Source organism: Melospiza melodia, chromosome 20 (genome assembly GCF_035770615.1).
Source record: "Melospiza melodia melodia isolate bMelMel2 chromosome 20, bMelMel2.pri, whole genome shotgun sequence".
NCBI classification, from domain to species: domain Eukaryota; kingdom Metazoa; phylum Chordata; class Aves; order Passeriformes; family Passerellidae; genus Melospiza; species Melospiza melodia.
The window spans coordinates 10,995,289-11,021,663 of NC_086213.1; the positions used below are offsets into that span (position 1 = coordinate 10,995,289).

Below are 26,375 nucleotides of genomic sequence, written 5' to 3' on the forward strand. Positions count from 1 at the left end.
CCTGCAGGGTCAGGCTGGTCCCTGTGGGATGATGCTGGTCCCTGCAAGGTCAGGCTGGTCCCTGTGGGATAATGCTGATCCCTGCAGGGTCAGGCTGGTCCCTATGGGATGATGCTGGTCCCTGCAGGGTCAGGCCGGTCCCTATGGGATTTTCCAGTTCCTGCAAGTTCAGGCTGGTCCCTGTGGGATAATGCTGATCCCTGCAGGGTCAGGCTGGTCCCTATGGATTGATGCTGGTCCCTGCAGGGTCAGGCCGGTCCCTGTGGGATTTTCCAGTCCCTGCAGGGTCAGGCTGGTCCCCAGGCTCGGGGGCTGCCCTCCCCGGCTCCCTTTGATCAGAGCACAGCTCCGTTGCCCGCTCTCCGTGCCGTGGGTTTCCCGCGGGAGGTGGGGAAGCGCAGTCAGCCTGACCCTCCCCTCCTCGGAGCTGTCATCAGCCGCACGCAGAAATCCTCCCCAAGTTACCCAGCCTGAATCCTGCAGGATTTGCCGGGGTGGCAGGATGGCAGAGCAGCCCTGCCTGCGTCCCCCTGCCAGCCCTGCAGCCCCGAACCCCCCGGCTCACCCCAGGGACAAGTGGAGCAAAAAGATGGATTTCCTCCTCTCCGTCGTGGGATTCGCCGTCGATCTGGGCAACGTCTGGCGGTTCCCTTACATCTGCTACCAGAACGGAGGGGGTAAGGACACCACTGGGCTTATTCAAGTCTCCTTTTTGGAGAAAAGATGCCTTTTTCCTCGTTTTCCATCTTTCCCACCCTGAAAGATTCGCCGTTTCTTCTCCTTCTTTGTTTGCAGCTGCTCCACTTCAGACAGGGCGGTTTAAAGACCGACCCAAGTTCTCCCGACATCTGTCTCTTTTCTATTTGTGTCTTTCTTCATTCAAAATGCTCCTCCACCCCCTCCATCCTCCTTCCCTGGGGTCCTTTCCTCATCTCCTGGTCTTTCCCTCTTTTCCTGGTCTTTCCCTCCATCCCTGGTCTTCCCCTCCTTCCCCAGTGGGGTTAGAGGTGCGTTAGCAGCTCTGGGATCACAAAGGGAAAAGCAGCATGGTCCAAACTGCAAAAAGGGATAAAGATCCATAAATTTGGGCTGGGAGGTTCACACACTTGATGATTTTGGGACTCTGGGAAGCTGCTCCTGGTTTAAAATCGTCCTCATGGATATCCCACCCTCCTGCTGTGGATCCTGGCTGGCAGCGCTGGACATCACTATCAGCCCCAGCTCTGAGGGATCAATGGGAAGCAAAGACACAGAAAAACACCACAAAGGGAAAAAAAAAAAACCTCCAGTAAATGGCAACTAAATAAATTGCTGGGAATGGAGCAGGATAGAAACCCCCCTCACATGGAAATGAAAAAGGAGGGATGAGAATTTTGTGCTGTTTGGGAAAGCGCAGCGGATTTAATTGCCAAAGTTGGCTTTCGGGGGGAGCATCCTCCGCTGCTTGGGAAAATTAGAAAGAGGTAATTAGTTCCATACTCAAGGCAAAACCGTGGATCCCAGGTGCCCACGTTGAAACAGAGTTATTTGTGAGCTGCTCCTGTGGGACTGGGAGCAGAGCTGAGCCCCCGTGCGCGCCTGTGGCTCGGGTGGGAGGTTTCCACCTGCCCCACACACATGGGAGGGTGAGGAGTTCAGGGAGCAGCTCTGGGGGAGCACAGCCCCATGGAGGGGGAACGCTGGGATGGGCAGCACTGGGCTCACCCACAATTCAGGCTCTGCCTGGAGGGAAAACACTGGAAACACTTGGTCCTGTTGGGCCAGCCCTGCCAGGGGGGTGCAGGAGGGTGCTGGGGATATTTGGGATACTGGAGGTGGCTGGGAGGTGACTGGGGATACTGGGGGTGCTGGGGATACCAGAGATGCTGGAGGTGCTGGGGATTTTGGGGATACTGGGAGCGCTGGTGGTACCAGAGATGCTGGAGGTGCTCAGAGTTTTGGGGAAACTGGGAATGTTGGGGTGCAGAACACTCACATCTGTCACAGGGAGGAGCCGTGGGGGCTCCTAAATTAACTAATCCCAGCAGAACTCAGAGAGCAGTTCCACTCCCAAAATCTCCATGGGGTACAAGTGTAGCCCCGGTAAAAATGAGGATGTAATGAATAATGCAGGTTACAGCGCTAATTACGTGTCTTGGGGTGGCTGTGCATATTCAGTCAGATTTTCCTCCAAAACTCTGCCAGACCTGAGGGGTGCTGGGTGTCCCCTCCCCTGTGCCCCAATGGTTTCTGTGGTTCTTTGTTCCATGCTGGCCAAATGGTGCCTCCCCAGCAAGGGCTGGGAGCCCAGGAAGCTGGAACTCCAAGCAGGTCTCACATCTCTGACCTCCTCAGATAACCTCCAAATTTTCCTCACAAACGCACCCAGACCTGCTGGGGCAGTGCCAGGAGGGAGGGAGGTGACAATGCCGTGGTCCCCTGGTGCTCACCCTGCTCTGCTCCCCCCTGGCAGGAGCCTTCCTCATCCCCTACACGCTGATGGCCGTTTTTGGGGGGGTGCCCCTCTTCTACATGGAGCTGGCCCTGGGGCAGTTCCACAGGACAGGTGCCATCCCCATCTGGAAGCGCATCTGCCCCATCTTTAAAGGTGAGACACCCCCCAGCTGGGGTGACACCCTGAGCCCCAGCAGGTCCCCAAAGTTGTGTCCCAAAGCTGATCCCGATCCTGCCTCTCCCAGGCATCGGCTTTGCCATCTGCATCATCGGCCTCTACGTCTCCTTCTACTACAACACCATCATTGCCTGGGCTCTCTACTACTTCTACTCGTCCTTCTCGGGCACCCTGCCCTGGGCAAGCTGTGACAACCCCTGGAACACCCCTGCCTGCACCAACTACTTTGGGAAGAGCAACGTGACCTGGACCAACTTCTCCAGGTCCCCCGCCGAGGAGTTTTACACGTGAGTGCAAGGATGGGGGTGATGTGAGCTGGGCACATCCCTGAGGGGTTTCTGAGGTGGGAATGCTCCTGAGGAGCTCAGGGACTGCCTGCCTGGGGCTGAGCCTGCTCCCAGCCCCGGGGATCCCATCCTGCAGGAGGAAGGTGCTGGAGATCCAGAAATCCGGGGGTCTGTATGACATCGGGGGGATCCGCTGGCAGCTGCTCCTCTGCCTCTTCCTCATCTTCGCCATCGTCTACTTCAGCCTCTGGAAAGGGGTGAAAACCTCTGGGAAGGTGAGAGGGCTCCAGCACTGCCCTGCCAGGGCAGGAGGGACTCCTCACCTGGTAGGATTTTGCCAGCCCCAAGAGGGAATGTCACCTCCTCCTCACCCCTGTCCCTGCGGCCACCCTGAGCGAGCCCAGTGCAGGGTTTGGGCGCTGGGTGGTGACACAGGGTGTCACTGCCTCCCCTCCAGGTGGTGTGGGTGACAGCCACGCTGCCCTACGTGGTCCTGCTGATCCTGCTCATCCGAGGGGCCACCCTGCCCGGGGCCTGGAGAGGAGTTGTGTTCTACCTGCGCCCAGACTGGGGCAAGCTGCTGAGCACCGAGGTGAGTGAGGGTGGGTGGGAGCACCCAGAGCCCTCCAGAGCCCCCCTGTCGCAGACATCCTTCAATCCTTCATGAAAAATCCTTTCCTTAAGATTTTTCCTCCTGAGAAGCTGAGATGCCTCAGGAACAAAATGTAAACATTGATTATCTGCTGCTGTGGAATGCAACAGGTGCATCTGGGATTGGCCCATGTTGGTTGTTTCTAATTAATGGCCAATCACAGTGAGCCTTTGTTATCATTCCTTCTTATTCTATTCTTAGCCAGCCTTCTGAGGAAATCCTTCCTTCTATTCTTTTAGTATAGTTTTAATATAATATATATCGTAAAATAATAAATCAAGCCTTCTGAAACATGGAGTCAGATCCTCATCTCTCCCCTCAATTTAAAACCCCTGTGAACACCATCATAGACACCCACCCACCCACCCATCTGAGCATGGCAGCACCCAGAACCCCTCCCCAGGACACCCACCCAGCCCTGCCCACGGGTCTGGCCCCACCTCAGGGCAATGGGGCCCTTGTTCCCACAGAAACGGCGCCCTGGGCAGGCTCTTGGAAATGTAAATCCATAATTGAATCACCCATCTCATTCTGGCCGGTTTTGTTTGTGCTCTGCTCCCCCCTGGGCTGACAATGAGCTTCCTGTGGGTAATTACCAGGCAGCACTTGAGAATTCTCATTAAAGGTAATGAGGGCTGCCAGCGCTGAATGTGCCAGGCAGGAGTGGGCACGGCAGGCTCGGGGCTCCCCTCCATCCATCCATCCATCCATCCATCCATCCATCCATCCATCCATCCATCCATCCGTCCGTCCGTCCGTCCGTCCGTCCATCCATCCATCCATCCATCCATCCATCCGTCCGTCCGTCCGTCCGTCCGTCCATCCATCCATCCATCCATCCATCCATCCATCCATCCATCCGTCCGTCCGTCCATCCATCCATCCATCCATCCATCCATCCATCCATCCATCCATCCATCCATCCATCCATCCCTGCTCCAAGGGTGACACTGCTGGCTGTCCAGGGTGGCAATGAGCTCATTCCATGCCACAGCAGCTCCTCAGGGCCCAGGACATCTCCTGGGGGCACGGGGCAGCAGGAGAGGAGCTCTGCACCCTCCTCTCTGGACATTCCCAGCACAGCCCCAGCCCTGTGCCACTGGTTTTGTGGGGCACCTCCCAGCCCCATCCCAGCCCCAAGGACCTCCTGCCCTGCCCATCCTCCTGCTGTTTCTCTCTCCAGGTCTGGGTGGACGCTGCTGCGCAGATTTTCTTCTCCTTGGGCCCTGGGTTTGGAGTCCTCCTTGCTCTGGCCAGTTACAACCATTTCCACAACAACTGCTACCGGTGAGGGTCCATCCCAGGGGGCACAGATGCAATGGAGGCACATTGTGGCAGCTCCTGGTCCCTTGTGCCATATCTCAACAGATCCTGGTCCCTTGTGCCACATCCCAACAGATCCTGGTGCCCACTACCACATCCCAACAGATCCTGGTGCCCACTACCACATCCCAACAGATCCTGGTCCCTTGTGCCACATCCCAACAGATCCTGGTGCCCACTACCACATCCCAACAGATCCTGGTCCCTTGTGCCACATCCCAACAGATCCTGGTCCCCCCAACAGCTCCTGGTCCCCACTGCCACATCCCTGGTCCCCGTGGCTGCAGCCTGGGCATCTTTCCCCATTTCACTGAAGGTTTTGGTATGATGGGCCATGAGAGGGAACTGGGGCAAGGCCAGGGCAGCTGGAGCAGGGTGAGGGCTGACCTGGAGTGAGGTCTCTGCCTCTTTTCTGCCCCCCAGAGATGCCCTGGTCACCAGTGCTGTGAACTGCCTCACCAGCTTCCTCTCAGGCTTCGTCATCTTCACCGTGCTGGGCTACATGGCTGAGATGCGGGACGTGGAGGTGGAGGATGTGGCCAGAGATAAAGGTTCTCCTCCCTCCTTCAGCCTCTTGCCACGCCCAGGGCTGTGCCAGGGAGCAGCCAACCAAGCCAGTGTCCCCTCCCAGGGCCCAGCCTCCTCTTCATCACCTACCCTGAAGCCATTGCCAACATGGTGGGATCCACCTTCTTCGCCATCATCTTCTTCCTGATGATGATCACCCTGGGGCTGGACAGCACGGTAGGAGGGGACAGCCCAGCTGTGTCCCCAGCAGGGACCAGGGTGGCCATGTCCCATGGGGTGACAAGGGGAGTTTATGGCCTTGGGATGGGATGGAAGGGATGGGATGGGATGGGATGGGATGGGATGGGATGGGATGGGATGGGATGGGATGGGATGGGATGGGGTGGGATGGGACATCCCTGCTCTGCCATGTGGATGTTTTTGGAGAGCAGGGCTGTCCCCACACCCCATTTCCCCACCCCTCACCAGCATTCCCTTGCAGTTTGGAGGCTTGGAGGCCGTGATCACGGCCGTGATGGACGAGTACCCCCAGGTCCTGGCAGGGCGACGGGAGCTCTTCGTCCTCGGGCTCATCACCGTCTGCTTCCTGGGCTCCCTCAGCACCCTCACCTACGTGAGTCCCCCTGCCACCACCCTGCCCTGGCCCCCCACATCCCCTCCTTCACCCCATGGGCTCTGCAGCCTCCCCCTGCTGCTCCAGGGGGGAGCCTACGTGGTGAAGCTGCTGGAGGAGTTTGGTGCTGGCTGCTCCATCCTGGCAGTGGTGCTGCTGGAAACCATCGCTGTCTCCTGGTTTTATGGTAAGAAACTGCATTCCTCTGTCCTGGGAAACACTCTGTGGCCACCTACAGGGGTGTGTGACCCTGCACAGGTGAGTAAATCCCGGGCACTGGGTCCTGGCTGGGGGTCCTGGCCAGGCTGGGATGGGAGCAGAGGGATGTGATGGGAGCAGTCGTGTCCATGTGGATACCCCTGACCCCACAACCCCAGCAGGATCCCGGGGCTCTGAGGGCTCTCTCCTCTGGCAGGGATCCAGAGGTTCTCCCACGACGTCAAAGCCATGCTGGGCTTCACCCCAGGGCTCTTCTGGAAGCTGTGCTGGGTCGCCATCAGCCCAGCCTTGCTGGCGGTGAGTACCCACGGCCAAATTGTGGACAAGGTCATTGCTGTCCCTCTGGACGCCCTGCAGCCTCTCCCCTCTGCTGCCCAGCTCCCTGTGCCATGGATAACTCCCCTCTCACCCACACAAGCTGCCAGCAGAGCAGACAGGGCTGTGGGACCTCACACCAGCCCTCCCCATGCTGCTGCTCCAGCCACAGTGCCCATATCCCCGGGATCTCACCAGGAAAGAGAGATGGGTGTTCACTTCCCAGCCTTTTCCACAGCTCCAGGTGCTCACACAGGTGCCAGCTCAGCTTTGCCTGATCCTCCCAGCACTCAGCACCCCTGGCAGGGCTGGCCACGGGTCCACGTCCCCCGTGCTGGGCTGGATCCATCCCTTTGAAACGCCAGCTCCCAGGGCACTTCAAAGGCTGCCGGCGGCACAGGGGTCTGATCTCACTGGATCTGCAGGAGAAGAGGCCTTGTGAGGATTAATTATGGCTCTAAGCACTCTGCCCTGGTTATTAAGAGAGGAGTGTTATCATCAAAGCACACTCAGCACAGGGTTTTGTTTCAGCACGGGGCTGAGCAGCCCTGGCAGGGATTGTCAGACAGAGCTCCCAACCCTCGCCCAGCCAGGCAGGCAGCCTGGGAGGTGTCCCTGTGATGTCCATGCTGGGTGGGATTTGGGGTGACAGGGGGAGCAGCAGGACGTGGAGGGTGCTCATAGAATCATGGAATTAGAGAATGGTTTGGGTTGGAAGGGACCTTAAAGGTCATCGGGTTCCATCCCTGTACCCTGATAATGTGAGGGTGCTCACAGGGGTCTGAGGATGAGGGAAGAGATAAGGATCTGACTCCATGCTTCAGAAGGCTTGATTTATTATTTTATGATATATATTATATTAAAACTATACTAAAAGAATAGAAGAAAGGATTTCCTCAGAAGGCTGGCTAAGAATAGAAAAAGAATTAATGATAACAAAGGCTTGTGGCTGGGACAGAGAGTCTGAGCCAGCTGACTGATTGGCCATTAATTACAAACAACCAAGATGGACCAATCACAGATGCACCTGTTGCATTCCACAGCAGCAGATAATCATTGTTTGCATTTTGTTCCTGGAGCCTCTCAGCTTCTCAGGAGGAAAAATCCTAAGGAAAGGATTTTTCATAAAAGATGTCTGCGACACTGATAACATGTGGGGTGAGCTGCCATCAGTGCCAGGGCTGGGGAGATCAGGGAATTATTTAAGTTGGAAAAGCTTTACCCAGCACCAACCCACGTCCCCAAGGCCCACATCCACACATCTGCTAAAGCCCTCCAGGGATGGGGACTCCACCACTGCCCTGGGCTGGACAGCCCTTTTGGTGGGGAAATCTCCCCTGATGTCCAACATAACCTGGCACAACCTGAGGCCACTTCCTCTGGTTCTGCCCCTTGTTCCCTGGAAGCAGAACCCAACCGCCCATCTGGCTGCACCTTCCTATCAGGGAGTTCTGGGGAGACAGGAAATCCTTCCTGAGCCTCCTTTTCCCCAGGCTGAGCCCCTTTCCAGCTCCCTCAGCTGCTCCAGCCCCTTCCCCAGCTCTGTTCCATTCCCTGGACGTGTCTGTCTTGGTGTGAGGAGCCCAAACTGCTCGCAGGACTGGAGGCCCCTGTGGCTCTGCTCGTTTCAGTTCATTGTCATCAGCTCCCTCCTGGAGCAGCCTCCCCTGACCCTCTTTGAGTACCAGTACCCCGAGTGGAGCATCTCCGTGGGATTCCTCATCGGGGCATCCTCCTTCATCTGCATCCCCCTGTACATGGTGTACAAGCTCGTCTGGACCCCGGGGTCCCTCAAGCAGGTCAGGAGTGACAATCCCAGGGCTCCTGGGTGGGCTGGGGTGGGCAGGGACCCCCCTTGGGGAGCCGGGCTGGTTGATGCATCCTTGTGATGGTGTTCACAGGGGGTCTGAGGATGAGGGAAGAGACGAGGATCTGACTCCATGTTTCAGAAGGCTTGATTTATTATTTCATTATATATATTACATTAAAACTATACTAAAAGAATAGAAGAAAGGATTTCATCAGAAGGCTGGCAGAATAGAATAGGAAAGAATGATAACAAAGATTTGTGGCTCGGACAGAGAGTCCAGCTGACTGTGATTGGCCACTAATTAGAAACAACCAACATGAGACCAATCAAAGATCCACTTGTCGCATTCCCCAGCAGCAGATAACCATTGTTTACATTTTGTTCCTGAGGCCTCTCAGCTTCTCAGGAGGAAAAATCCTAAAGAAAGGATTTTCTATAAAAGATATCTGCGACACATCCTCAGCATCTTTGTTAAGCGGCAGTTCAATCCCGCCGGGATTCAATGCCCTAGGGAGGGCTCAGAGGAGGGAAACGCGCTGTGTTTTATCTTCCATCAGCGCCTCGCCGTCTGCATTCGGCCCGAGAAGCTCCTGCGAGCCCCCCAGGCAGAGGGGGTGGGCATGAACCCCGTCCTGTAGCGCGGGGGACACCTCGGGCTCCCTCCTTGGCACCCAGAAAGGGGCAGCTCCTCACCACGGACCGGACCCGGCATCTCCACGAGCATCCCCGGCGGGGCAGAGCCCGTTCCCGCTGCCGGCACGGAGGAAAGCACGGCGGGGAGAGCGGGAGCAGCGCTGCGGGCCCCGGGGGACAAACACCCGGGGATGGGGGAGAACCTCAGCTCACGGAGCGGGTGGAGGAATTGCCGCGCTCCGAGGTTCCCCCTGCGTGTCTGTAGCTGCGCCGTGAGTGTTTGGAAAATAAAGGTGACGGCGATGCTCGGAGATGAGGGCAGGGAGAGGAGCCGGAGCTCGCAGTGTTCGTGGAGCGCCGTGCAGGGCTCAGAGCTCGGGCTGGGCTGGGGGACAGGGGGGCTGTCGTTGTCCATGGGGTGCTGTCGCTGTCCAGACACACTTTGTCCTGCTAAAAACATCCAAAACCTGACCGAGCCCGGGGGTGGGTCCCAGGTGCTGCTGAAGCCGGGCAGGTCGGTGCCTCCTGCCGCCCCATTGGGGGAGATGCAGGGAACAGGCATTTAAAGAGGGAAAACCCCCAATATATCTCATTTTAAACCAACACCCTGGCTCGGGACGAGGCATCCCTGGGCCGTATCAATCAGCCACCTGCCGTGGCTTCTTATTCCCATCACTCCCAGAGCAGCATCAGCGCTCCTCGGTGTTCGGGGACCTTAAAACACCGGGAAGAACCCACGTTGGTGACAGCGGGAGCTGGGGAGGGGACACACAGGGCTTGGGGGGACACAGGGGACTTGGGGGGACACACGGGCCTTGGGAGGGGGGGGGGGACACGGGAATTGGGGGGACACACAGAACTGGGGGGCAGAGGATGCCCACGGGGTGCAGGGATGCGCGGGGTGGGCGCGGGGCGCAGCGCTCCCGGTGCCGCTCCCGGTGCCGTTCCATGGCCCCGCTCCCCCGGAAGGCCGGGGCCGGGGCGGGGCGGGCGGCAGGAAGGGGCAGGGCCGGTGCCGGCGCACAAAGCCCGGCGGGTCGGAGCTGTCGCGGCGCCATGGGGCTGGCGGCGGCGCGGGGCTGGGCGCTGTCCCCGCTGTCGCCGGGCCCGGCGGAGCGCAGCCGGCCCTACGCTGTGCTGCAGCACCAGAACCTGGGTGAGGAGCGGGGGGCACCGGGGACAGCCCCGCCACGACCCGGCCGGGGGCTCGGGAGATGCTCGGGGAGCGTTGGATTAATGTTCTTTCTCTTGCCGCCGCAGTGCTGCTGGGCAGCATCCTCAGCGCTCTGCTGCTCACCATCATCCTCATGGCCATCTGCGTGTACCGGCCCGTCCGGCGGCGGTAGCGGAGCGGGACCCGCCGGGGCATCCGGAGAATGCTGCATCCCACCCGGTTCTCCCGCCTGGAACCCGCCATCCCAGCACCGCTTCAGCCCTGCCGGTTCTCCCGTCTGGTTCCCACCGTCCCGGCTCTGCTCCGGACCCAGCAGGTTCTCCCCTCCGGTCCCGCCCGGTTCTCCCGTCCGCTCCCGGGGATGCGCTGAGGATGCGAGCGTGGCTTTTCCCCCGTCTCTGCCCGTGCTGTATCCCGTGGCTCCACCGTGATGTGGCTTCCAGCAGTGCTCTGGCGGGATGCTGGAAATCATCCTCTTCCTCAGCAAAGACTCCTGGAGCTCCTGGGGCGTGTCCTGGAGCAGGGGCTGAGCAAAACCTCCCAAATCCCCGCGTTTTGGTGAGGCTGATCCCGCCCCGTGTGCTCCAGAGCATCCCCGGGCCCTCGGTTGGCACAAGGACAGGGCGAGACTGGCGGCATTGTGCGAGGAGCAGCTCCACGTGCTCGGTCACACCACCTCTGCTTTTTGCTTTCTGATTAATTCAGGTCCCTGTTTGAACGCCTGGGGGTTGGACGAGGCTCTGAGCAAGCTGGGGTTGTGGGCAGGAGGTGGAACAAGATGAGCTTTAAGGTCCCATTCAAAAATATTCCAAAGGTAAAAGCTCAGTGAGCCAGCCAGCAGTGGGTGGAGGGTCTGGCCCATTCCTGCCACTGGTGCATGATCTGATCCTGGTGTAGTTTTCCCAAGCCAGGCTTCTCATTCCCAACGTTATTTGCTTTAACTCCTGGCTGAAAAGCCCCAAATAATTTCCCATCAAACCAGCCGTGCTGAACCTGCTGGGAACCGGGGTGCAGGTGAGGGGTTCCAGCATGTGCTGGTCACTGTCCTCCTGCAAACAGGAGCCTCCAAAGCTCTGCAAGCCAGGCAGATGCTCTGGAAGAGTTTCAGCTCCAGCCAGACCCATTTTATGCAGTTTTCAGTAACAAGTGTTTACACTGAATCCCACTTCCATACCAATGCTGCTATTTTGTTTTGCACTGCTACAAGTAGTAACTGGATTTTACTAATTATTACTTTAATATTTAACATAGGGGTGTTTTGCTTAGTAATTTATTTAGAGTTTTAAAGTGTAACTTCCAGAACAATTGTTGTTGACCTGTTCTCAAGCCCTCGTGCTGCCTCTGAGGTGTTTTCTGTTTCAAGGACACCGAGTGCTGGCATTGAACAGGGATTTTCTTTGTTTTGAGAAATGACAGATGAGTTGTTAATCCAAGAGTAAGGCAGCAAGGCAGCACTGTTCTTTCTATTGCTTTCTGCTCCTTCTTTTGATTCTTGTGTTCCTGATTTTCCTTGCTCCTTCATCTCTGTGAAGCCTGGCCTGCAGCCTGTGCTGCTCGTGGGGGTGGATGGTGAAGCTCCCAGCCCCAGCTCTGCATTCCCAGGAGCAGAATTCCTGTTTGCTCTCATTCCTCACTCCCTGCTATGCCTCTTTGTACAAATAAAAGGCTCAGTAAACAATCCAGGCTCTTATTTATTCAATGGCTGTGCTGTTTGTTATTAACTGGGCTGGAAAGGGGTGAGGCTGTCCTGGTTCCCACCTCTGGTCCCCTCATGGCTCCTACCTTGTTTTTAGAGGGATTTGCAGTGCTGGGGGAATGTTTCCATGGATGTCTGTCAGCAAGGAGCCCTTCAACAGCACAATGGAAGCACATCTTACAAAGGTTGTGCAGTTTCCAGCAGCTCAGCTATGAATCAAAACTCAGCCAAAGCAGTGGAAGAAGGGTTTCCAAATAAACAAAATCATGAATTGCTGATGTGAAAAGCTTTGAAATGGGGTCAAAAGCACAAAAAAAGCAGTCTTGCTTTCAGGAACTAGCAGCATTAAATTAAAGAACCTTTAAAGCTGGTTATAGTTTGAGAAGAAGCTACAGGTGTTTGTAACTCTGAGCTTCTCTTTCCTACATCAGCCTCAAGCTGCCTCAGAGAGAGGTTGGACTGTTGTTACACAACAGTCTTGGCCCTAATATTAAACACACTCAGAACCCTCTGCTCCTCTCTTACAAGAAGCTGCAGAGAAATTAATAGGATTTCCTGCTTTTCACTGCCTTAACTTCTGTGTTGTACTGATCCCCCCTTTTCAAGACAGGGAGACTCAAAATTTGGCTGAAAATGTCCAAAAGTCAGAACTACCTTGGAGCATTTCAGATTATAATGTCACTTTAATTTACAAAAAGACAGATAATTAGTAAAAAAAAAAAAAGACTAAATACAGTTGAGAAAAAAAATTCCTCTGTGTGGTGTAATGTGCAGTACCTTTGGTTTTTCTTCCAGTACACAGAGCATGTCCATCTTACACTGAAAGGGTTAAAGTCAGGCTTTAAGAGAAGCAGCACCTGGCTGAGGGAAGCAGGGCCTTCTAGTTTTAGCTGGAATGATACAAATGTCAAAGAAAGCAAAAAAAAAAAAAAATCCCCAAAGCTAATCCAATTTATTTTACAGTCCCAGACTAAGAAGCAGGAGCGTAACAAAACTTCAACTGAAAGTGCTCAATGTTCTTTAGTTTAAATATAAAACCAGAACAAGTCAGCTTGAAAAAAATGCTATTTTTACCCCTCTTGTAACCTTTGAAAAGCTTAGCAGAAGACAGGCAATGCCAGGCAGGGTTTGAAAAGGCAACAGCACTCTTTATTGCCACTGGAGGAATGCCCACAGCTCCATCTCCTGCCTCCCACCCTGCCAGGAGCTCAACACGAGATCTCCTCCCTTCTCCCAGCTGTGACAGTCACAGGAATCCCCTTTTGCAAAGAAAGAAATCCCAACCCAGCCCCTGTGCAGGACAGTCCCCATTCCAGCAGCTGTTTTCAGGGATGCAACTTGTGCCAGGGAACAAACCCAGAGTGGAGAGGCCAGTCCTAGTGTACACTGAAGGAACTGTAATCATCTCCTATGTAAAACAATGGATTATTGGTTTAAAATAGGCTTCCAACTGCCCCACTGGTTATGATCAAGTCCACTTTAGAGTGATTTTACATTGGTTAATTAATAGTTGGTCACCCAGAAGTGCCCTGCTCAGCCTGAGGAACAGGAGCAGTGTGAGGAGCAAGCTCAGAGCAGCTGTACCAAAGGTTCCTCCAGCCCTGGCAGGCAGAGCAGAGGGATATTGCTCACATTTAACAAGTGTAAGGCTTTCCTGTGGCTGTTCACCGTGTACCTGTGGAGTGCACTTGGGAGTCACAGTGTGAATACTGTAAACACTGAGAGGAGTGCAGATAAAAGAGCTACAAAGATCCTGCATGGCCCAAAACCTGAGGAAAGCTGGTTAAAACAGACCTAGGAATCGTTACAAGACCAGTTGGATGAGTGTAGGCCTAGTGGTTTGGTTTAAAATCAATAAAAATATTCAGGTAAAAAAATAGATGTATTCACATGAAGGACAAGAGCTGGGGATTTAAAAAGCAACACACGTTCCCCTTGCAGAATGAAAACTTCTCTTCCAATAAGGACACGTGAAAATCTCCCCTGAATTCTTTTCCTGGCTGCATTTAGCACCCACACTCAGCCATGCACACCAAGAGATCCCAAAGAAGCACCTGTATCTATCTATGCCTTAATTTCTTGCTGCCCTCTGAGCAGGGGAAAGAGCTGGTTTGGAATCACTGCAGAAATTGCTGCTGTGCTGGACAGATGGTCCCATTTCAGCATCTAAAATGTTACTGGCTACTTGGTTTGTCCTTTTTTTTCAGAAAGCACTAGTTTAATCTGGAGCTTGGATGAGCTGTTCAAGTATAAAATTATCCCTCTTAAGCCAAAAATCTCAATAACTAGAGGAGAGAGAACCACATCTAAACAAAACTAACAGAAACCATCTGTCAGCATGAAGAACTACAGTGTGTGTACAGGCAGGGAGATGCTCTCCCATGAAACAGCTGGAAAAACAGGCAATGGCTTTGAATTATTAAGAAATAATGAAGCAGATGAGTATTTCTTTGGTAAGTAATGAAGTTTCCCTCCTGAACTCCCCATAAATCAGGCTTTCAAGCTTTACTGCAATCCTACATCCTGATGCAAAGCAAAATTTCCATCTGCTCTTCAATAAATAAGTTTAGATAAAAACATTTCCTTCAAAGCTAAGACTGCATGGCTGGGGAGCCAGATGTGGAGTCCTGTGATCTACAACTCCCCCAAACAAAAATAAATCAGGTTTTTGCAGCTGATGCCAACTTAGAAGGCAGCAAAACGTTTCCTTAAAGCAATCCAGGAGTGGTCTTCAGACTGACAGCTCTGACAATCTCCAGTTTGACACAGATTTGGTCATCCCTGCTCCAGGAGGTCACTTAGGAGTTATTTTTCCACCAGAGAGAGCTGTAAGACTTGCTGAAGCTCTGCATCCTCCTGTTCCTGACGCTGCTTCTCCTGCTCCTCCTGCTCCCTCACTGACAATTCCATGGCAAGCTGCAAGTCCTTCTCAAAGCTGGAGGCTTCACTGGAGCTGCTGCTGTGGGAGGTCCCTGATCTTGACAGAAAGCTCTCCTGAAGTGCCCTGATGGAAAAGAACAACTCTGAGAAGGAAAAGAGACAGAACCTGACTCATATTCTTTGCAATGATCCTTCCTGGCAACTGTTTTAGATTCACAAATCTGAAAATCTCTCCCAGAGGGGAGAAAACAGTTTGAGGATATGAGAGCAGCTGTTCCAACACCTGTAAAATTCCCAATGACAAACAGGGATTCCTTTGAATCATTCATAGATACCAACAGTTGTATTTTCAATGGGGCTCTAAAAGCATTCTCACCTGGTTTAAAGGATTTTTCATGTATAGAAGAAGATTCAGTTCTTGGTTTCTTTGCACTTAACTGCAGAAAGACTCCACAGACACCAGAGCCCATTTTTAGGTGTCCATTAAATCTATGTTTTTAAGGATTACATAAGAATTTTGAAAAGAAAGAAGATCTGCCTTGAAGTATACAGCCTCTAATAACCAAAGATTCAATGGAGAGGGACCAAATTCAGAGTTTTAAGAGCAGAAGAGGAGTACTGGGTTTGTATGTTGGGTAAAGAATCTGCTGTGTGCACAGACTAGCCCCACAGCTGGAAAGAACTACACAACATAAACCAGGGAGGCCCAGTTTGGAGTTCTTGTTTTCTTGGAAAAGTTGGAAGAAGCACAAGGAGAAAACCTCGAGTTTTGTGCATTTCCTCATATATATTAAAAAAAAATTGCCAAATTGCTCCATGGTACTGCTGGGGGTAGTTTTGCTCTGTCACTGCAAGGTTTGATGTGGAAAAAAAACTTACTTCTGATACTGCATGTTGAAGTCTGAGGAATATGCAACTGCTCCATTGGAAAGCATCTCCAATTCCTAGAGATGGGCGAAGAGACAATTCCACAGCAGTTATCAGATCTGCAGAGTAACTCACTGAAAGCAACCCTTAAACCACCTTTATTTCTTCTTTCAAATACATTATTTTTATCTTCTAAAGTAGAAAAACTGATCCTACACTGGTTTCCTTCAGCTCTTTCTGCACAGTCCTTGCCCAAGCTGCCACAGTACAGACCCCAGCACTTACTTTATTTGCACCAGATTCCAACAAGCTCTGCTGGATGGCAAACTGCATGATCTCATTATCCTCATCCTGCACGTGGATGTTCCTGCCATCATCCTGGACGTGGTAGGACTTGGGGATCTCAAACACCGACTGGTCAACCTCAAAATTAGCACCTACAGAAGGCAAATAAAGTGACAAAACACACTGTGCCCTGCTTGCAACAAGGTGTAACTGAAAATTCTGATGAATGGTTTTGCACCTTGCAGCTCTTCGTGTTCCATTCCCTGCAGTTCAGCTTCTCCCTCAGGGACAGGGATTTAAAAAAGGGGGGATCCCTTACCTGCATCACTCTGTGCACCTCCAGGAGAGGGTCTCTCAGCTGTCCTGCAGCTGTTGACATTTTCAAAAGTAATTCGAGCATTCAGCACATGAAACAGGGGGATTTCTGTAAGAGAGCAAGATTTCTGTCAAAATGAGAACAAATATTTGCTTCCACAACAGCTTCCTATAATGATAAAGCACAGAGGAACTAAACTCACCAATAAGGTGGCTTTAGTAATTTATTGTTTTATTATTTATTTAGCTCAATCTCTCTCTAAATCTCTTATTTTAAAATAACATTTGCCAAATTTAAGGCACTGAAGCTAAGAGGAAAAGGGCTGACAACAGCTCATTCTCACAGAAATGACATTGTCTTTAAAATGATATTTCTGGATTGACTCCAGATGTACAAAACAATGTTTTAGGTAGCAGTGAGACAACTAAAAAACCAATGTGATTTTTTTGTACACAATACATTACAAAACCAAAGGGAAAAAAATGGACAAGGTTACAATAAAAATTGCTAAATGTTACCAATTTTGACAGGAAATCCTGGTGGAAATTCCAGAGTGATGAAATCCCTAAGTCTGGCAAAATGAGCACTGGTTCTGGCCATCAGGTCAATGATTGGAGTGACTTGTTCCATAAGAGACAAAGGGAACTCTTCACTCATCCACAGGGTTGCTTTAAATCTTAAAGACAAAGTAGGATAAAAACACCCTAAATTCACAGTTTAGGAACAGATGTAAAGCAAAACAGGCAGCTGGGCAGTGATAGGAGATTACTAACAAGTCACAGCACCAGCCCAAATGTTTGCTTTGACTCAGTGGAATTAAAAATATATCATAGCTGAATACTTCAAGATCTCTCTTCTAATTAATTGTGAAAACTGGCAGAAAAACCACACTGGATATTTGTAAAAATGGTTTCCAGGGATTAGATAACTGGGAAGAGACACACTAGAAATAGTTAAAATGGTATTTCTCACTTCTGTGTTCTAACAGTGACTTCCTTTGGTCTTCCTATGTCTCTGCCTTTCAAATCAAATTCTGGGTTGAAGTATTCCTCCAGAGTAATAGCAGTGGGATTGTTGGTTGCAGCATATTCTGTAGTTCTGGATGTACTCTAGAAGGAAAGAGAGGGGAAAAAACAACCCAAAAAGTAATGAACAGTGGTTACTACAAGAAACTTTAAATTTGCCCTTTGTGAAGTAACTCCTTCCCTATTTCAGTGACACCCAATGATACACACCAGCTGTTACTAGACTGAGGTTTTATTCTGTTTTACTGAGCTTAAAAATCTCAAAAAACTTTAGACAGAAAAAATCTTAGACACTTTAAAGCTGGAAACCAACTAGAAATATACACATGAGCCACAGCATTTCCAGGCTCCAAATCCTTTACTAAAGTCAAAACTTGGATGGAGGATTTGAACCCAAAATCTCTAAATCCCTGTAAATGTGCAAGAGAGCCAGCAAATCCATTGTCCACTGTTCTTTCAGAGTTTAGAAGCAAGGGAGCTCCTAAAGCCACATGGAATCATGGAATGGTTTGGGCTGGAAGGGATCTCAAAGTTCATTTATTTCCAACCAAACAAAAACACCCTCAGGGCAAATGAAAACCTCCTAATGAAAACTGCTGCCAAACCAAGGAAACAAGAGGTGACTCCACTCACCAGGAATTCTCCTGGCACAGTGACCTGTGCTGACATCAGACACTCACCTGAGCACCACATTCATGCTCCACTGTCCCCAGGAATGATTCCAGAGGGCTCCTGTCAGCTTCAGGTAACAGGAGGGGAAACAAAAACAGCCATTAGCATTAATTAGCAGTAAAACTGGAATTCAGGCCAGGCTTCCCACCCAAAGGGAAATTATTCAGATCTCCTGTGAGCTTTACCAGGCAAGCCCAGGACCCACAGCTGATGGTATAAAACAGGCACAATACACAGAACAGAGCACAGATTTTCAGTGGTTTCTATGATTAGCAGACACCTTTATGAGTCCCAGCACCTCAGGGTAGGAGAATTTCCATATAAAGTTACTGGCTGGTCACCCCTTAATCTAATTCAAATACCAGAAGAAATTAGTAGACCAAAACAAAAATTCCAAGCAAACAAAGCCTCTGTGAATCTTGTATCCATGGCCAAAGTGAAGTAAGGGCAGGAATACATTCCTGAGCAGAAAAGTGCAGCCTTTTAAAACTGTCAACAAACTTTCAACAGGTTTGAAGGGTTTTTATTCCCTCTAAATACAGGGATAAAACCAGGTTCATTTGTAGGTTAAGAGTGAAATAATGAGCTGCCTCAGACACAGAACACATCAAAAAAATCAGGGCAAAGTCAGCAAGAAGAGAATTTCCTTGTTTGCCTGCCCAGTTCTTTAGACACAAAGGAGGTGTCAGACAACCAAAGGGAGATTTGTATTTATTCCCAATTTTCCTCTGGGGAAGATACCTTTATATCTCCTCTTCTCCTCTTCTGTCAAATGCTCTGTTCTGATCCGTGTGATCACATTCACGTTGTTTGCTGTGTAGACCTTAAAAAAACCACAGGGACAAAAACCAAGCAACATCACAGGTTAAAAAAAGAGTTCCCCAGTAAAACATCATGTACACAAAACTAACTGAACCAACCTCAACACCAGACAAGCATTTCCAAGAGATTTTAAGAAGTTATATTTAGTAACAGTTTGGGAACACTAATGAACCCTCTGTCCAGCTGAACAGCCCTGCAGTCTTATCAGGAAAACCTTCAGATAAATGTAAAAGCTACTCAGCACTTACTCTTCTGGTGAATTAAATTACAATATGTAATTTATTGCACCAATTCCCAAACCTGGAGTAAACACAGAATCAGGGAAATTAAATCTTGTGATTCTGAACCTAAACTCCTACCACAGTAAGATTGCAAAACCACCTTGAAAAATACTTCACTGAGGTGAAACAGAGGTCAGAACCAGTGTCAGGAGGAACCATTCTAAGCAGTTCATGAATTCATGATCTACTCATGGCTGCTGGTCCCTTGCAGTGCTGTTATTATCATATTATTATCATTATATTCCTCAACTTTCACCCACTGAAACAACGGCAGTGTTCAGGTGCAGCCCTTGGAAGGGAAGGACCACAGGCAGCTCTGCTGGATCTCCTGTCCCTCCTCTCCCCTCTCTGATCCCCCTGAGGACATTCCTGCACTTGGCTCCATCCCTCCCACAAGCCTGGAGGTTCCTCACTCCAGCCCAATTCTGCTGGCAACACAATCAACGTCCCAATAGGAATATGAAGACCTGACATAGTCAGGAAATACAGAAAAAGCACAGCCAGAATCCAATTTGCTGCAAGATCTCTCAGAAGAACAGAACAGGATTTACCTTGGCTTCATAACCATTGACACCTTCTGATTTTTCTGTCCTCCAAACCCAGAATCCAGATGTGGATCTGACAAAAAGGGAACACCACAAGTGTCTACACAGCTGCATTTTTATACAACCCCCAGCTGGTTCCTCTAAACCTCATTTTAAACAATATTTGACAGGTTATTAATCCCAGATACCTGGATAAACAGGTGTGTAGTCATGAAGAAAGACAAATGTGTCTGTTAAAAGACACACTGTGCATATTTACTTAAAGTATTCATGTGAGAGTTGACTTATTTGGTACCAAATCCAAGTTCTTGTCCATCAGTTCCAGCACATGGATTTGTGTGAAATGCATATTTGCAGTGAGCAATTGACTCAATCCTAGAGGCCTTTTCCAACCCTAATAATTATATCCCACTAATATGATAAACTAGAAGTTTTCTTCCAATGATTTCTTTCAACTGGGAACTTTTTGCTAAGCAATAGTGGCAATTTGACCAAACCATATTTCTTCATCTAGTGATTTATGAAGCTTAAATTCATTTCAGACCTAGCCCTAAAAGTTTGAATTACCAAAACTTTTGTGAGTTTGTCATTAAAGCTTTTTTCAGACATAACATCAAAATGCTTATTTGCTAAGAGAAACTCCCTGTCTTACCTTTCAAAAGCAATGTTTTTGGTATCAAGGCACGTGCTGATGATTGGGGATGTGAGGCGCCTCTCCACATCTTTCCTCTTGGGAGTCATGGATCCTAAAGTCAAACGTTTCATGTGCTGGGAGATCTCAAACCTCTCTGTTGTCACAAACTTGTCATCGTGGTTGATCTCAATGAGCTCTGCCCAGCCACCAGAGTCTGGTGGAAGAAAAGGAACATTTCAAGTTAACATTTCAAGTTAAAAAACTCAGCAAGTGCTCCAGGGTGAAGAGCTGGGGGTATATCGTGTATCAAACCCAGCTGTTTCTGCACTCAGCTGGGATCAAGCTTGGAAATGGAACTAAAATTATCTTTTATATGTAGGGCAGCAGAAAAGAAGGAGTGAAACAGTAAAATACTGACTTTTTACCCCATCACTAAATTTTTACCTCAGATTTACTCAAAGCAAAGAAGTTACACCATCATAAAACAGTATCTCTATGACACACAAACAACCACAAAACCTTCATAAAACACAAGAGGCCTTTTTGGTGTAAAAGCAGGATTTGCTCACACAGTATTTGGGGGTGAGTGGTGCAGACAGGTGAAACTCTTTACCTTCTCCCTTGAAGATGACAGTCCTCCTGCCCCTCTCCCAGCTCATGTTCTCAAAGCCCAGCAGGGTGATGTCCACGCGCAGCTTGGCCCGGCTCTTCCAGATGCGGCACACGTCGCTTGGGCACACCCTGGAAACCAGGGGCACTGCCACAGAGGGAGAGATGGAGGAATGGAAAGGGGTTGTGGTGTGCTGTGATGCCCCATTTTGGCCTTCCAGGTCATTCCCCCAGGTGTGCCTATGTCTCTCTCCCTTCCCCCTTGCCCCCATGCTGAGTGAGTCCTGTCAATCAGGCTGAACATTCCCGCAAGGCGTCGTGTGGTTGGTCAAGTTCAAAGGATGCCCCTATGCCCAGGGGTCATTGGCCTGTCTGGGTGTCATCTTCCCCTGAGACCCTGCCCCTCTCACCTGGTTGGTGCTCACCTGTACCTCCCCTCCCCCTGTCCCTGAGCTTAAAAGGTGATCAGAGCATGCGGCCGGGGTTCTGTTGGAGCAGTTGCTCACGTTCAGACCTTTGTAACCATGGAATGAACCTCTGGACATTAAACCCTCCAGCAGAATCCTCTCCTTTTTCTCTTCACCATCGCCTGAAGTTCTCCTCCTGAGGTAAACAGGGTTCCTAACAAGCCTGGACTTGTTCAGTGCCCAGCTGCAACCACCAGCAAGCCAAGGTATCTCTGGGGTGATACACCGCAGTTGCTGCCTTTGGCCCAGCAGCGAGGGTCAGACTGGCCCAGGCACAATCTAACTGGGAATATTGGGAGCCTTATTCCAATAGAAAGGGGAAATGGGCAAAGGTGCAGCACAGAGGGAATGAACTCTAGCACAGGGATTGCTCACTCCTGGGAACCCCATTCCAGATGAAATGAGATACTGATCTTCTTTAGATTTAAGAACAACCAGCTTAGCGTAAAAGTAGCGTAATTTAAAGAGGAATGTGAAAAGGAGGAAGATATTTGTTCAGACAGAAGGGTGTGAAATGGCATAAAGCCCATGCCTGGCAGTCTAACAGTTTGATATTTGAAATATTCAGTCAGCTGTGAGGCCTAGTGTTCATTCTTTTCAAGGAAAGGCAGGTACTTCCCAAACAACCAGAGCATCCATAGATAACACATGATCACATGGCCAGGGACAGGTAAATAAAAAAACAAGAAAAGTCCTCAGCAACTGCAACAACAGCTAAATTCTCCCCTACCAAAAACTAACCAACCAACCACACAGGAAACAAGGAATAATTGTGCAACAAAAGCACAAGAGATCATTTAGAGATGGAGGAGAGGAAGATTCCGTGGAGTGGATATTTCCCTGCCTGTGTTGTGGGACTTTTGTAACTCATTTTTACAGCTTGGAATTGGTAACAAGGAGCAGGATCCTTACCCCAGCTAGTGAACTCCCATTTCATTTCCACATAAAAGTCAGGAGTCTGCAGAAGGAAAACATCAGATGAGACCTCATGAAATAGTCTGACATTCATTGCAGCATTTCCTGTGAACATTTTAGAAAAAGGAAAAAAAAAGAGAGCAGAACTGGAGAAATGGTTAGCCAATGCTAAAACTGAAATTGAAAGTAGCAACAGCAGGCACTGCCCTGCCCCTGCTGCTTTCTGGGGAACCGTTCTTCCTTGTTCTACTGGAGTGGCAGTAATGCCTTCAAGAGTCAAGATTAGCAGCCTCCAATGTTTGAGTACACGCAAAGGATTTAAATAAAGTCAAGAAAAAGCCTCTGTATCCCTCAACACTATGGAATATGCAGGTTGGAACAAAACACAATTGCCCAGCTGATTGCAGTATTTCACTTAACTGAACTACTTGAATGAGAATTCAAGCAGTGACTTCAGTCTGGAGTGAAGAGTTTACACTTCAATAAATCATTACCTCATTAATTTTCTGCAATAACTCAGGAACTCCTCCAAGGGTCATGGAGGTCTGCTGGTAGTCCCGATGCTGCAGGATCAGCTGCACCATCTCTGGATCCCCTGTGCTCACAGCCTCGTGCAAAACTGAAAGAAACCCAAGCACAGCCTCGTGTCACTTTGCTGCCCAAAACTCCCCATAAAAACACAGAACATCTGCTGCTTGAAGAAAAACACCCCAGGTTGTTCCCCTGGCTGTCCTTACCCGTCCATCCCTGCGCGTTCTCCTTGGTCACATCTGCCTTGTGCTGCAGGAGGACCTTGGCAGACTCGATGTAACCCAAGGAAACAGCCAAGTGCAGCAAGGTCCTGCCCCGAGGGTCCCGCTGGTCAACGTCCTGCCATGGCCAGGAGAGAGGAACAGAGCCCATCAGAGCCTGCACAGGCACAGGGCTAATCCAGGAGCCAGCACTCCCTGCCATGGCCAGGAGAGAGGAACAGAGCCCATCAGAGCCTGCACACACACAGGGCTAATCCAGGAGCCAGCACTCCCTGCCAGTGCCCAGGAGAGAGGAACAGAGCTCATCAGAGCCTGCACACACACAGGGCTAATCCAGGAGCCAGCACTCCCTGCCAGTGCCCAGGAGAGAGGAACAGAGCCCATCAGAGCCTGCACACACACAGGGCTAATCCAGGAGCCAGCACTCCCTGCCATGGCCAGGAGAGAGGAACAGAGCCCATCAGAGCCTGCACACACACAGGGCTAATCCAGGAGCCAGCACTCCCTGCCATTCCCATGGATCTGCTCCCAAACTCTCCTGCACTGCCCCTCTGCAGGGCTGGCTCGCTTCCCCACAGAAATAAAAGGAGAAGCAGAACAGGGCCTAGGAAATGACACAAAATCTGTAGGACAGGAGTTCTTGCTGGTGCTTTTCAATTCTCTTTCTGTCTCCCCCCAGAAGGCTCAGGAGGAGATGGGGGCTCTCATCCATGGGCATCACCCCACAGACAGCCTGAGACCCCACAGAGGGGTTAAACTGTACAACAAAATGGGGAGAAAACAGGAAAAAAAGGCAACAGGGCACACAACACAGCTTTTGGACAGCACTTTTGGAAAGGACAGAAGCAGATGGTGTTTCACAAAGCACACACAGCACAATGAGGAGTGAGGGCATTCTCTACAAGTCACTAAAAATAAAAAATAAACTACACAGGCACAAATATCCAAAACATGCAAGCACAACATACTCATACCTTACACATTTTTCACTATTAGCTTAGAGATTTGAAACAGAAGAGCATCTATAACTAAAGGAAAAGGGGAAAGTCAATAGCAGAATGAGAAAGGAAGGTTATTATGCACGTTAACAGCGTTATCTGACAGCTTCAAGTCAGAAATATCTCACAGAGAGTGGGAAAGCTTCTCTTTAAAGCATCTACTGGGGTGGAACATTAATTAATTTGCTCCTCCACCTCATGCAGCTCCAAAGAGCTCCAAGGGTCCCTCCCCACTGAGTTTGTTGCTGTTCCCTGGTCCCCACATGCCCAACCCTGTTTGCCACCCCAGCTGCAGCTGGGAGGTGCCTTTGATCCCTCCCCGCAGCAGGAAGCTCATCCCAAAGAAGCAGGGGGAAACAGATCCTTGGAATACTTAAAAAAAGGGAAAAAACAAAGGTGTTTAAAAGCAGGTAAAGGAAGTAAGAGACACATCCATCTTCACACACTGCTGGTGTGCACAGGGAATGGAGGGAGGAAGCAGCACTCCACAGGTGGGAGCTGCTGGGTGATCCCTGTTTAACCACAAACTCTCACAGGTGTCAGAAATAATCACACAGGAGCAACGTGCCAGTGAGGTTAAAGGTTTTGGTTAATGCAGGAGGTGACGTGAATTAGATAAAAAGTGAGTGCATTCCAAAGATTCTCCCAAACCAGGGCAGGAACATGCTCTGAGCAGGAATTAGTAAGTCAGGCGCACCGTTAGAGCTGCAGGTGACAGTCAGGAGGTGGCACAGCTGGCCTTGGGCTCACGTACTTGTGGTGTCAGGTATGATTAATTAATCAGCTCTGCTTATTAACTGTACCTCACTCTAGCCCTGGTCAGAGCTTTTCCACAGCAGCTCAGCCAGAAGGATTTTTGCTGCTCGAGCTCTGCTGCAGCTTTCAGGCCATTTCCTTACGTCATCATGTCCCAGAGAGGGGACAGCTTTGTGTTTTCTACTCTCCAGCACAGAACAATGATCTTTTTTTTTTTTGTTGTTGTTGTTGTTACCAGAGATGCTGAAAACATTCCAACCAATACAAAAACTCTGCCCTCAGTCTTGGGCAGGAACAAATCTATAGGATGGTGCTCAGCAAGGTAGGGGCTGGTTTGATGTCCAGCAGCACCAGCCACGTTTGCTGCACGCTGACTTCCCATTAAGATAAACACTATTTATTGCTTTAATAAATAAATTAACGTCCATCACAGCTGCTCTTCTTTAGCTACTCCACAGCTGCACTGGAATGCTCACAGCAAAGCTTTACAGATAGGAAGCCAACAGATAGGATACGTTAGTACCTGATATAAAAATATATTCCTACACCTTCTTACATCACTCCCACACCACAAATAAACAGGTAACGAAGTGCAGGGATCCCTCAAGCTCCTGGCAGTACCACCAGGGTGCTTCTCCCCGGCACAGCGAGGGCCAGCAGCCCCCAGCCCCCGTTACCTGCTCCTGCAGCTCCTCGTCCAGCCGCCTGTAGTCGTTGTTCCACACCAGGACGTGCAGGGGGAAGGCGCCGCTGGCCCCGCCAGGGGAGCTCATCCCGGCACACACCTGCGGAGGGGCAGCCGGGGCCCCTCAGTCCTCCCTGTCTGGGTGCTGCAGACCGCAGGTTACTCAAGCCCTGACCCCTTCAGCTTCTGCTCTCTGCTGGCACCCACCTGGCCCAGGTGTGTGTGTGAGAGCCACAACCCTCTAGGAACCGTTCGCCCCTCTCCAAGGGGAGCCCCATGCAAACCCCACCGAGGGGGTCTCCCCTGCTCCCGAGGGTTTCCTCCCGGAGCCCCTCAGCGCCGCTCCCGGGGGTCTCCCCTGCTCCTGGTGCCCCTGGCAGCCCCCCTCTCCCGAGGGTTTCCTCCCTGAGCTCCTCAGCGCCGCTCTCGGGGGTCTCCCCTGCTCCTGGTGCCCCCGGTAGCCCCTCACTGCCGAGGGTTTCCTCCCAGAGCCCCCTCAGCGCCACTGCCGGGGGTCTCTCCGCTTTCGCCCCCTCAGCCGTCCCCGTCCCTCTTCCCTGTCCCTCCGGGGACGGCTGGGACGAACCACAGCGCGGCCGGAGCAGGGGGGGGCTCCTCGCTGTCCCCCGCACTCCACCGCCACCGACAACCGCACGGAAAGCGGAAGCCGCTCCCCCTCCCCCTCTGCGGGCGGACAGATGGAACGTCCCGCCCGCAGCCGTCCCATTGCCTTCCGCGAGGGGGGAGCGCTCAGCTCTCACCCCGCCTTCTCCCGGCCTTGGTTTCGCTCGCCCGCCCGCCATGGCGGGTGAGGGCAGGGCTTGCTGCACAGCGGCATCCTCCACTAGGCTTACGGAGCCCCGTCTCTCCCGTCACCCCGCTGAGAGGGCGCAGCAGGCGGGCTGGCGCAGCCCCGGGCGGGAGCGCTCGGTGCGGCTCCACTGAAAAGGAGCTCAGTTGAAATCAGGCCGGTGCCAGCAGTAAAGATGGCGGCATGGGCGACAT

General features: G+C 51.2%; 3 protein-coding genes across 5 annotated transcripts; 2 read left to right on the forward strand and 1 right to left on the reverse strand.

Moving 5' to 3' along the window:
* The first annotated feature begins 502 nt into the window (after nt 1-502).
* LOC134427208 (sodium-dependent serotonin transporter-like) lies at nt 503-8,996 on the forward strand. The gene is made up of 13 exons (XM_063172841.1): nt 503-677; nt 2,453-2,587; nt 2,679-2,898; nt 3,035-3,173; nt 3,356-3,490; nt 4,734-4,837; nt 5,297-5,424; nt 5,505-5,617; nt 5,883-6,014; nt 6,102-6,201; nt 6,430-6,530; nt 8,180-8,347; nt 8,916-8,996. Exons 1-13 carry the CDS (start codon nt 503-505, stop codon nt 8,994-8,996), a joined length of 1,731 nt encoding a protein of 576 aa, XP_063028911.1.
* Nucleotides 8,997-10,033: 1,037 nt separating this feature from the next.
* On the forward strand, nt 10,034-11,843 carry C20H12orf76 (chromosome 20 C12orf76 homolog). The gene is made up of 2 exons (XM_063172842.1): nt 10,034-10,147; nt 10,252-11,843. The coding sequence occupies exons 1-2, from the start codon at nt 10,048-10,050 to the stop codon at nt 10,335-10,337; spliced, it is 186 nt and encodes a 61-aa protein (XP_063028912.1). The 5' UTR covers nt 10,034-10,047; the 3' UTR covers nt 10,338-11,843.
* Nucleotides 11,844-12,988: 1,145 nt separating this feature from the next.
* Nucleotides 12,989-26,014, reverse strand: ANKRD13A (ankyrin repeat domain 13A). Of its 3 annotated transcripts, XM_063172839.1 has the most exons (16): nt 25,363-26,013; nt 23,906-23,959; nt 22,917-23,049; nt 22,674-22,798; nt 22,177-22,222; nt 20,802-20,945; nt 20,207-20,402; nt 19,561-19,627; nt 18,648-18,729; nt 17,915-17,973; nt 17,182-17,318; nt 16,728-16,885; nt 16,213-16,317; nt 15,894-16,045; nt 15,621-15,685; nt 12,989-14,865 (listed from the first exon to the last, which is right to left on the reverse strand). In XM_063172839.1, the coding sequence occupies exons 2-16, from the start codon at nt 23,912-23,914 to the stop codon at nt 14,667-14,669; spliced, it is 1,677 nt and encodes a 558-aa protein (XP_063028909.1). In that variant the 5' UTR covers nt 23,915-23,959; nt 25,363-26,013; the 3' UTR covers nt 12,989-14,666. The 3 variants fall into 3 exon arrangements, with proteins under 3 accessions (XP_063028909.1, XP_063028908.1, XP_063028910.1); XM_063172838.1 differs by lacking the exon at nt 23,906-23,959 and having other exon boundaries at nt 25,363-26,014; XM_063172840.1 differs by lacking the exons at nt 23,906-23,959; nt 25,363-26,013 and adding an exon at nt 24,733-24,751.
* Between the last annotated feature and the right edge of the window lie 361 nt (nt 26,015-26,375).

Excerpts from the sequence above, each read along its gene's own strand:
- LOC134427208 (XM_063172841.1), top strand. The coding sequence starts at position 503 with ATGGCAGAGCAGCCCTGCCTGCGTCCCCCTGCCAGCCCTGCAGCCCCG. Across the intron at positions 678-2,452 it reads CTGCTACCAGAACGGAGGGG|GAGCCTTCCTCATCCCCTAC; the intron begins GTAAGGACACCA and ends CCCCCCTGGCAG. Across the intron at positions 8,348-8,915 it reads CCCCGGGGTCCCTCAAGCAG|CGCCTCGCCGTCTGCATTCG; the intron begins GTCAGGAGTGAC and ends ATCTTCCATCAG.
- ANKRD13A (XM_063172838.1), bottom strand. The coding sequence starts at position 25,458 with ATGAGCTCCCCTGGCGGGGCCAGCGGCGCCTTCCCCCTGCACGTCCTG. Across the intron at positions 17,319-17,914 it reads AGCATGAATGTGGTGCTCAG|AGTACATCCAGAACTACAGA; the intron begins GTGAGTGTCTGA and ends CTTTCCTTCTAG. Across the intron at positions 16,318-16,727 it reads AGGATTTCCTGTCAAAATTG|AAATCCCCCTGTTTCATGTG; the intron begins GTAACATTTAGC and ends GCTCTCTTACAG.
- C20H12orf76 (XM_063172842.1), top strand. The coding sequence starts at position 10,048 with ATGGGGCTGGCGGCGGCGCGGGGCTGGGCGCTGTCCCCGCTGTCGCCG. Across the intron at positions 10,148-10,251 it reads GCTGCAGCACCAGAACCTGG|TGCTGCTGGGCAGCATCCTC; the intron begins GTGAGGAGCGGG and ends TTGCCGCCGCAG.